We start from the raw sequence: 9,663 nt of genomic DNA, 5'->3' as shown, positions 1-9,663 counted from the left end.
AGCTTCCAAGAGGGGTCATCCTTACAGGGAGCTTCAGGACAACGAGCATTCCTAAAGAACCAGAAGGGAGCTGCATGGACTTTTCTGATCTAGCCTCAGAAGTCACACACATCACTCCTGTTATACTCTTTTTTGTTGAAATAGTCACAGGGAAGTAGTATCAAAGAATTTGTGACTGTTTTTAAAAACTGCCACAGTGTCTTACGATAATAATAATGTTGAGTAATAATAAATACTGGTGCTAGGTGTTTTGGCTGAAAGCCAAAGATAGGGATTATAAGAGAAAGAACAGATGGAGGAAGATAATGAGCTCAGTTATAGACCCATGGGCAGAAAAGGACTGTAGGATACCCAGGCAGGGACATCCAGTGAGCAATTAGTGGTATAGATAGGCCTGCAGCTCAGAGAGAGTTATTGGAAGTCATTAGATGGGAAAGGATATCCGGTGGGTGACTGAGATTGGCCAAAGAGAGTCAGGAGGATGGAAAAAGGGAAGGCCTAGGACAGAGTCCGAAAAAACACCAACACAGAGGGATGGGCAGAGAGGCTTATGGAAGAGATTAAAAGGAAATAAACAGAAAACCAAGAGGTTGGGAGTCACAGAAGCCATGGGAAAAGAGGGTTTCAAAAAAAAACTAAAATAAAATGTTGGGGACTATATATGTTCCTTCCAAGAAACTCTCCAAAACCACAAACCTGACCATATCACTTAACTGTGCAGAACACTTCACAGGTTCTCCATTGCCCTTAGATAAAATCCTAGCTTTATAACATTGCTGACAAAGCTCCCTGACAAAGCTCTCCACCATTCAGCCTCATCTCTCACCACCAGCCCCTTAGGTTCTCAACAAAAACCAATTGATGTTCACCCTTACCCATGCATTTTTTGTTTGTTTGTTTTTGGAGTTTTTTTTAGATTTTATTGGGGAAGAGGAACAGGATTTTATTGGGGAATTGTGTATTTCCAGGACTTTATTGGGGAACAATGTGTTTTTCCCAGGACCCATCAGCGGCAAGTCGTCATCCTTCCAATCTTAGTTGTGGAGGGAGCAGCTCAGCTCCAAGTCCAGCCGCCATTGTTCAATCTTAGTTGCAGGGGGCGCAGCCCACCATCCCTTGTGGGAGTCGAACAGGCAACCTTGTGGTTGAGAACATGCGCTCCAACCAACTGAGCCATCCAGCTGCCCAGGAGCTCAGTGGCAGCTCAGCAGCAGCTCTTTGTCTTCATTTTAGTTGTAGAGGGCGCAGCTCGCTGGCCCATGTGGGAATCGAACCGGCAACCCTGTTGCCCAGAGCTCACGCTCTAACCAACTGAGACACCCATCCACCCCCAGTTACCCATATGTTTTGAAGTCTATGTCTTTGCACACTCTATGCACTTCGCCTCTAGTGCTCTCCACCCTCCTATCTCTATACCTGACTAAATCCTATTCATCCTACAGAACCCTGGCTCAGTTGGGACCCTTCCTATGTATTGTAATAGCCGTCTGTGTACCCACCTAATAGAATACCCATCAGACTGATGTGAAATTACCTACCTACCCAGCTATTTCCCCTACCAGATTGTTCCCCTACCAGAGGACAAGGAGTGTCTTTCATTCATCTTTTATCCCCAATGCTAAGTACAATATTGGCCTGACACATGGCAGCTGTCCTGATTATGACTTGTTGACTGAGAAAGATTATAATAGCAAAAGGGACAGCAACTTAAAGGAGAAATTTTTGGATTGGGTTTTGTTTTGGCATGGGAGGGATTTAACCATGTTGACAGAAAGGGAAAATTGAAAGAGATTAAGTTTCCAGAAAACACATGGAATATTTGGTGGGATCAGGTACTAGAGATAACAAGAAGGAAATGGGGCAAAAACACCACAGAACGGCCCGCATCACACTGATCCAGCAGAAATAAAGTAAGGTGGGTGTGGTTGTAAGATAGGGTGCAGATCACGAAAACAGAGCTCACATCTATGTGATGAGTATTGTTTGTCCCTGGAGACTAGTTCAGTACCTGACACAAATGAGCCATTCAGTAAATAGTTATTAAATGAATAAATAATGAGGCCCAAGCAGGGAACTTGCACAAAGTAAAACAGAAAGAATGTCTGAGCCTACACTGTCACCCAGGTCTCCTGAGTAGAGGACCCCTATATAGTTCAGCTTGGAGTTGGCGGGAGGAGACAAGGCCCAGCCTTACTGCTGAAGTACGCACCCCCACCATCTCCAGGGACCTCATTAGAGATGTTTAGCTGGGCAGGTGTAAACCCAGGCCCTGGGAGACAGGGCAGGGCGCTGGAGCCACACTGCCTCCGCCCCTTCAGTGGTGCTGGCCCTGGCTGTGTTGCTAAGAGCTTCAGAAGCCAAAAACAGTGGAGTAGCAGCTGGAAACCAAGGGCAGCCTCTTTGAGGCTTTCAGTCACTAGCCCCCACCTCCTGAAGCTGTCTACAGGCAGAAGCCCTCGTTGTCTCACACCTAGGCACCAGTCCACAGAACCATGAGCCAGGACAGCAAAGTGAAGACGACCGAGTCCAGCCCCTCTGCCCCATCCAAGGCCAGGTGAGAGATCCTGGTCTCCTATGTCGGATCTGCCCGCCTCACTGGATGGAACCTGATTCTTCTTGGTGCCTCCAGTCACAACTTCAACATTTAAGGATGAATAAATGAAAGATGACTTCCCCTCTTGCCCACAGGAAGTCGCTGCCAGTCCTGGACCCATCTGGGGATTACTACTACTGGTGGCTGAACACAATGCTCTTCCCAGTGATGTATAACCTCATCATCATCGTGTGCAGGTTTGGCAGGGCACTAAGGGAAGGAAGGGCCTTAGCAGTGACAAGACCTAAAGAGTGAGGCACAGAAGAGGGGCGGGGCCGGAGGAGGAGCGGGGCCTAAGTGAGAGTCCTGGGCAGAGTGCACAGTGGCTTGGGAGATTGTCTCACACACACAGGGTGCCCGTAAGCCAATCCCTTATGTCCCCGCCACGCAGAGCCTGCTTTCCTGACTTACAGCACGGTTACCTGGTGGCCTGGTTTGTGCTGGACTACACGAGTGATCTGCTGTACCTACTGGACGTCGTGGTGCGCTTCTACACGGGTCAGTGAGTCCCAGTACTCGCCCTTTGTTCCCAGTTCCTTTTCTAAACAGAGCCTCTTACTAACAAGAAAGTGACCCCTCCCAGACAGCACTGTTACATGCCTCTATACTTGACAACATCCCTTATGCTCACCCCAGAAAGCCTGGAGCAGCGTTATTCCCGCCCCCACCCTGTCCCGGTGACTGTCTTCGGTCCTTTCTTGACCTGCCCACCCTCACCATTATTGCTGGAGCAGACAGGTACCCTGAATTAGCCCTATACCTGACCCCATCCCATGACTGATCCCACAATCCTCCCCTCCCTTTCCCAGGATTCTTGGACCAGGGCATCCTGGTGGTGGACAAGGGTAGGATATCGAGTCGCTACGTTCGCACCTGGAGCTTCCTCTTGGACCTGGCTTCGCTGTTGCCCACTGACGTGGCCTACGTGCATCTAGGCGTGCACACACCCATGCTGAGGCTGAACCGCTTTCTGCGTGCGCCCCGCCTCTTTGAGGCCTTTGATCGCACAGAAACCCGCACAGCTTACCCAAACGCCTTTCGCATCGCCAAGCTGATGCTCTACATTTTTGTGGTCATCCACTGGAACAGTTGCCTCTACTTTGCCCTGTCCCAGTACCTGGGCTTCGGGCGTGACGCCTGGGTGTACCCGGACCCTGCTCAGCCTGGCTTTGAGCGCCTTCGGCGCCAGTATCTCTACAGCTTTTACTTCTCCACGCTGATCCTGACCACCGTAGGCGATACGCCGCTGCCAGCGCGGGAGGAGGAGTACCTCTTCATGGTGGGCGACTTCCTGCTGGCTGTCATGGGTTTCGCCACCATCATGGGTAGCATGAGCTCTGTCATCTACAACATGAACACTGCAGATGCGGCTTTCTACCCGGACCACGCGCTGGTGAAGAAGTACATGAAGCTGCAGCACGTCAACCGCTGGCTGGAGCGGCGAGTTATTGACTGGTGAGGATGATGGGGATCCAGACCAGGACGGGGAGAGGTGTACTGGATGGAATCTGAGGCAGGTGGCTAGGTTCTTATTGCCTGTGGGTCAGGAAGGCCGTCAGGAAGTGGCATTCATTGTGGCATTCAGTGGGTGGGGCTTGGAAAAGGATGCTGTCCACTCATTGGATCTGAACTTAAGGGGAAGAGTTGGGTGAGGGACTGATAGGGACAGGAACTTATCCACAAGTAAGGATAACCTGGAGACCAGGGGATGGGAACTGCCACTGCCTGGTAGGGCTCAGAAAGCCCTGGAAGGAGTAAGGGAGAAGAGCAATACGCCCCCAGGAGATGGCCAACAACAAGATGGTTTACTAGGTCATGGTAGTCTATACTGTGAGCTGAACAAAAGGAAGTGTCACCAACTATAGCAGAGACCTCTAGAGAAGATGAGCCTTGGTGATTGAAGTGGATATCAGGGGGATGGTACAAGACATCATTGATTGGTGGATAGGGTAGAACCTGACAGGAGATAAAGGCTGTCTTATTTATTGTCTGCTGGTGGAGGCTTCCTCCCTGGGTGAGGGAGAAAAAGTCAAAACATATATGTGACCAGCAAAGGAGACTGTGGACTGAAGGTATTCATCAGCCAATTGTCAAGTATCCTCATGACCCCTGTGAGATCTCAGTGTGGTTTGGCTCTTGGCTGAGGCTCAACTGAGCCCTCATGGGAAAAGTGGAGGGAGGCATGTAGGATGCTAGTGAGGAATTGGTGCTGTCCTTGTCCCCAGGTACCAGCACCTGCAGATCAACAAGAAGATGACCAATGAGGTAGCCATCTTACAGCACCTGCCCGAGAGGCTGCGGGCAGAAGTTGCTGTGTCTGTACACCTGTCTACTCTGAGCCGGGTACAGATCTTCCAGAACTGTGAAGCCAGCCTGCTGGAAGAGCTGGTGCTGAAGCTGCAACCTCAGACTTACTCACCAGGTGAATATGTCTGCCGCAAGGGCGACATTGGCCGAGAGATGTACATCATTCGCGAGGGTCAGCTGGCCGTGGTGGCAGATGATGGCGTCACACAGTATGCTGTGCTGGGTGCAGGCCTCTACTTCGGGGAGATCAGCATCATCAACATCAAAGGTGGGCATCCCAACATTTGTTCTGGGGACAGGGCTGGGGGAGGGGCATGGGGACAGCAGAACCCAGTATTGAGACCAGATGGTACTTCAGGGCCTACAGAGTGAGGACACTGGTCCTTGCCTGAGTCACTAGAGGGTTCAGGAGAGAAGAAGATCATGGAGGGTCTGTTCCCTTAGAAGAAGCTGAGCCAAGGTCGATGAACAGGGTGAGTGTTTGGAAGAGAGAATAGACCTGAGGCACCAACAGCCCAGGGCAAAGTGGCAGAAATAGTAATCGTATTTACTGGATGCTTACTACATGCCCTGTTCAAAGTGCCTCACATGTACCAACTCAAATTCTCACAGCAGCTCTATAAGGTAGGTTCTATTATCTGCATGTTAAAGGTAAGGAAATTAGAGCATAGAGAGGTTTAGGAACTTGTCCAAAGTCAAACAGGCAATAAGTACACACACTTGGGGACAGTACAAGGAACAACTTTCTCACAGCAAGTGGAAAGGAAGAAATTCCCATTTACTGAACGTCAACTCCAGTTGGAGCCAGGTACTGTACATGGGCTCATGCACAGGCGCAGTCGGAGTTGTTATGCCTAATCACAGGTAAAGACACTGAGGCCACGGGGGATGGGAAAGCGTGGAAAGGGGGTGCGCCCTCTGTCACTGACTGAGGCTAGCTGCGCTCTCAGCCTGGGGATCCTATTCTTCAGCTGCCCTGAAGGCCTCAAGTCTGTCCTCCACGGCCCCCTCAAGTTCCACATCCTCTATGCAGTTGGCTGCTGTCTGCCTGACTTTGGACGAGGCATTTCCCTTTTTTGGGCTTCAGTTTCCCCACCTCTCCAATAAGGATGATAGTAAGAACCCAAAAAGTTATTTGTGAGGACTAAATGAGTTACATGAGTGAGGCACCCAGAGCAGCGCCTGGCAAATAGCATGTGTTCAACAAACGGTAGCTCTCTTGCCCCGTCTAAGGTCCTTCTAGCTCTGAGACTTTACAAAATTCGGCCTAATCTACCTTCCCACCCACCCATCCCCCACCAGTGCTTTCCTAAAAATGCTATGACCTGCTCAGAATATTTCACTAGTTTCCCTGCACTCTCAGCGTAGGGTCTGAACTCCTTACCATGGCTTAGGAGACCTGGTATGACCTGGCTGTCCCCTCCTCTTTCCATTGTCCTCACACCCTGCATTTCAGCCACTCTGGACTGCTTCCTGCTTTCTGTACCCACCTAACTCTTTCCTACCTCCATCCCTCTGCTCACGCTCCTCCCTCTGCCTAGCTGCCCTCCCCACTTTCCTCCTTCCCCAAGTTACCTCCCACTCAGTCAGGCATGACTTCCTCCAGGCTTCCCTAAATTCTCTGCCTTACAGTTATGGGCTTTTTGCCTGTCTTCCCACATTACCAAATGCATACATCTGCACTGCACCAGCTATACTGATATGTAACTATCCGATTAAATGTCTGTCTCCTCTAGGGTGTGACTTGTTGGATGCAGGTCACTGATACCCACCCAGCACAGGGCCTAATCCCCAGTACATTACTGAATGAAAGCATTACTGAATGAAAGCAGAAAGAGAGGTACAGAAGCACAAATATGGAGGTGGGCGGTCTTGGTTCAGAGTGAAATGCTCCCTCACACCCACTCTAATGAACTCCCCTTCCATCTGCTGCCCATTCGCCACAGGGAACATGTCTGGGAACCGCCGAACAGCCAACATCAAGAGTCTAGGTTATTCGGACCTGTTTTGCCTGAGCAAGGAGGACCTGCGGGAAGTGCTGAGTGAGTATCCACAGGCCCAGGCTGTCATGGAGGAAAAGGGCCGTGAGATCCTGCTCAAAATGAACAAATTGGACGTAAATGCTGAGGCAGCTGAGATCGCCCTGCAGGAGGCCACGGAATCCCGGCTGCGAGGCCTTGACCAGCAGCTGGATGATCTGCAGACCAAGTTTGCTCGCCTCCTGGCTGAGCTGGAGTCCAGCGCACTCAAGCTTGCTTATCGTATCGAACGGCTGGAGTGGCAGACTCAAGAGTGGCCAGTTCCTGAGGAAACAGCCGAAGCCGAAGCCGATGATGAGGGCGAGCCTGGGGAGGGAACTTCCAAGCGTGGAGAGGACAAGCCTGGCCAAAAAGGAACCCCGGGCCCAGAGTGACCCCATCCCTAACCTTAGGCCCCCCACTTCCAAGTGAATTCAGAGTTGTAGGAAAGTCTGCCTGCAGAAACTCTGCCATCCTATCTGCTACGTTACAGAGATGGGAGTGAATTGGGTCTGCAGATGCCCACCTGCGGATGTAGACGTACAGCACAAGTTCATCCCCGACTCACCAGCACGCACATACAGTTGCACATACACACACCAGCCCCAAGACTGCATTCCATATAAAGTGCTCTGGAGTTCCCATTCTCAGAGCGCACATGCTTTCTCACATAGATATGTCTTATACCCACGTGATATGTACACATTCAATCATGAATCTCATAAACACACTAAGAGTCATACGCCAATAAACACACAGATACCCTCCACAGGTGTGCACACACTTGTGAACACATAAAAGCATACCCACAGCCCTCTTGTTCTAAAATATCATTTTAACGCCCCCCATATGTGGTCACAAGTGTATCATGCAAGTTGCAGTTCAATAAAATATTTGCCTCCTCACTAAGCATTTATGGGGCTGACAGGAAAAGGCTATTGGTTTAACAGTGGGCCAGGGTGACTTCTCTCTAAATTCTGAGTGACAGCGATAAAGGGCATGGTCTGTGTAGTAGCTGGTGTGTTGGATTCAAAGGGGGCTGAAGTAGCTGGTGAATTGAGAATCAGTACTGAACTAGGCAAGCAAGCTTATGCATCACACTGCTATAAGAGTGTGCATGTGTTCATAGGTGTACTCACATACTCTTACACACTGATCACTGCATCTCATGGCAGTGTGTACATCCTCAACCTTATGAGGATTTGATCTAGCTTAGTGAGCCAGAGTAGATACCTCTGCTCCTTTTTCCTTCCCCTCGCCCAGCCTGGAGCCTGGGGCCAGGGCTACCCTGCATTCAGGACTCATTCCAAGGGGAGAATAGTTCCCAGAACCACTCACCTGGCCCTGTACTCCCATGCCAGTTGTTGGAGCTGGCCTTGATACTAATATTATCCAGCCCTCATTTTATATAAAGTATTCCAAAATATAGGGTGGAGGAGAGAGACTAGGTGGAGTGGAATATCATGGCTGGGGACAACTGGAGATGTGTGTTTTGGGGATTTTAACATACTTGGAAGGAGGTCTGCAGGTTTGGGGCTGGGAAGGTGTTGTGGGGTCTTTGGGGAGGAGTCCAATTTCATCTCTAAATCAGATTCACCCTGGTACCTAGTCACAGCTTTACCTCCTTCAGGGCCCAGCCAGTCTTTGTGTGTGAGCTATGCCATGTGGTATTTTTAAATGTACCTGGAATTTAATTATCAGTATGACGGAGTGATGACACAGAGAGGTCAATGCCATTGAAAGAAGAATGTATTACCTATAATCCCCAAGAGGAGGGGGGATGGCACACTGTACCATGCAGGACCACATGGGGAAGAACCAGAATTGATTAAGAGACAAAAACGAAAAACAAACAAACAAAAAACAGAGGGGAAATCATGGGTAAAAGCCTTTATTACTATAGTGGTGGGAAGTTTTTAGGTGGGGATGTCTCCTACCAGGCAGGAAGCGAAACACAGATTTCAGAGCTTGTGGAGGGTTCATAATATGATTTCTAAGCATCCATAAAAGCTGGACCAGAGGGAGATGTTTCGTCATTAGTTTGGCACATAATTTCAAGATTCCAAATCATCAATTACAGAATATCAAGACTGGTTATTACAGGTGGTACAAGAGAATGTAAAGTAGAGTCATCAGTGCTGGAAGGGCTGCATGCGTGGGGAGCATCTGCTGATGTGTGGTCACGGACACAGTCCCCCAGAGCTGTTGGCGACCAACCTTTTGGATGTGGTGGGTACAGGTGACATAGATGCACTCAGATATGAAGGACTTGGAACAACACTTTCACAAATAGTCATAGGAGCTGAGGCTATGGTTGAAGTCAAGGTGTCAGAAGAGACTATGAGGGACATTACACATTAAATTATTTTAAACATGTGGTTATTTTGTGATATCTTCCTCACAAAATATGAGATCCATAGGGCTGGCACTGGGTCTGTCTTGTTTATCTATGGACCCTCAGGATCAAAATTGTACCTGGCACATAGTAAGTACCCAAATAAGCATTTGGCAAGCAAAGAGATGAGAGTTGAAGTAGACAGAGGCCTGATGTCGGAGGAAGATTTTTGTGTTAACTTCTCAAGAGATTTTCCTACCATCTCTGCCTTCAAATCATGTTGAGCTAGAATGCGTGGGTATTTTATGAAGGCCCTTTTGGTAGTACCTGATGGATTTAGGGCTGAGAATAAGTTTTTCATTGACATACTACAATGTACACATCTGTCCCAAGTGAAATGAAGGCTTTTT

The 9,663-nt window shown here is 49.3% G+C and overlaps 1 protein-coding gene across 1 annotated transcript; it reads left to right on the top strand.

Moving 5' to 3' along the window:
- Nucleotides 1-2,376: 2,376 nt before the first annotated feature.
- Nucleotides 2,377-7,517, top strand: CNGA4 (cyclic nucleotide gated channel subunit alpha 4). Its single transcript, XM_033121090.1, has 6 exons — nt 2,377-2,554; nt 2,689-2,790; nt 2,985-3,091; nt 3,403-4,048; nt 4,819-5,168; nt 6,847-7,517. The coding sequence occupies exons 1-6, from the start codon at nt 2,493-2,495 to the stop codon at nt 7,311-7,313; spliced, it is 1,734 nt and encodes a 577-aa protein (XP_032976981.1). The 5' UTR covers nt 2,377-2,492; the 3' UTR covers nt 7,314-7,517.
- The last annotated feature ends 2,146 nt before the right edge of the window (nt 7,518-9,663 follow it).

Source organism: Rhinolophus ferrumequinum, chromosome 11, assembly GCF_004115265.2.
Source record: "Rhinolophus ferrumequinum isolate MPI-CBG mRhiFer1 chromosome 11, mRhiFer1_v1.p, whole genome shotgun sequence".
NCBI classification, from domain to species: Eukaryota; Metazoa; Chordata; class Mammalia; order Chiroptera; family Rhinolophidae; genus Rhinolophus; species Rhinolophus ferrumequinum.
This window is presented reverse-complemented; position numbering and strand designations above follow the sequence as displayed.

Excerpts from the sequence above, each read along its gene's own strand:
- CNGA4 (XM_033121090.1), top strand. The coding sequence starts at position 2,493 with ATGAGCCAGGACAGCAAAGTGAAGACGACCGAGTCCAGCCCCTCTGCC. Across the intron at positions 2,555-2,688 it reads TCTGCCCCATCCAAGGCCAG|GAAGTCGCTGCCAGTCCTGG; the intron begins GTGAGAGATCCT and ends TCTTGCCCACAG. Across the intron at positions 4,049-4,818 it reads GAGCGGCGAGTTATTGACTG|GTACCAGCACCTGCAGATCA; the intron begins GTGAGGATGATG and ends CCTTGTCCCCAG.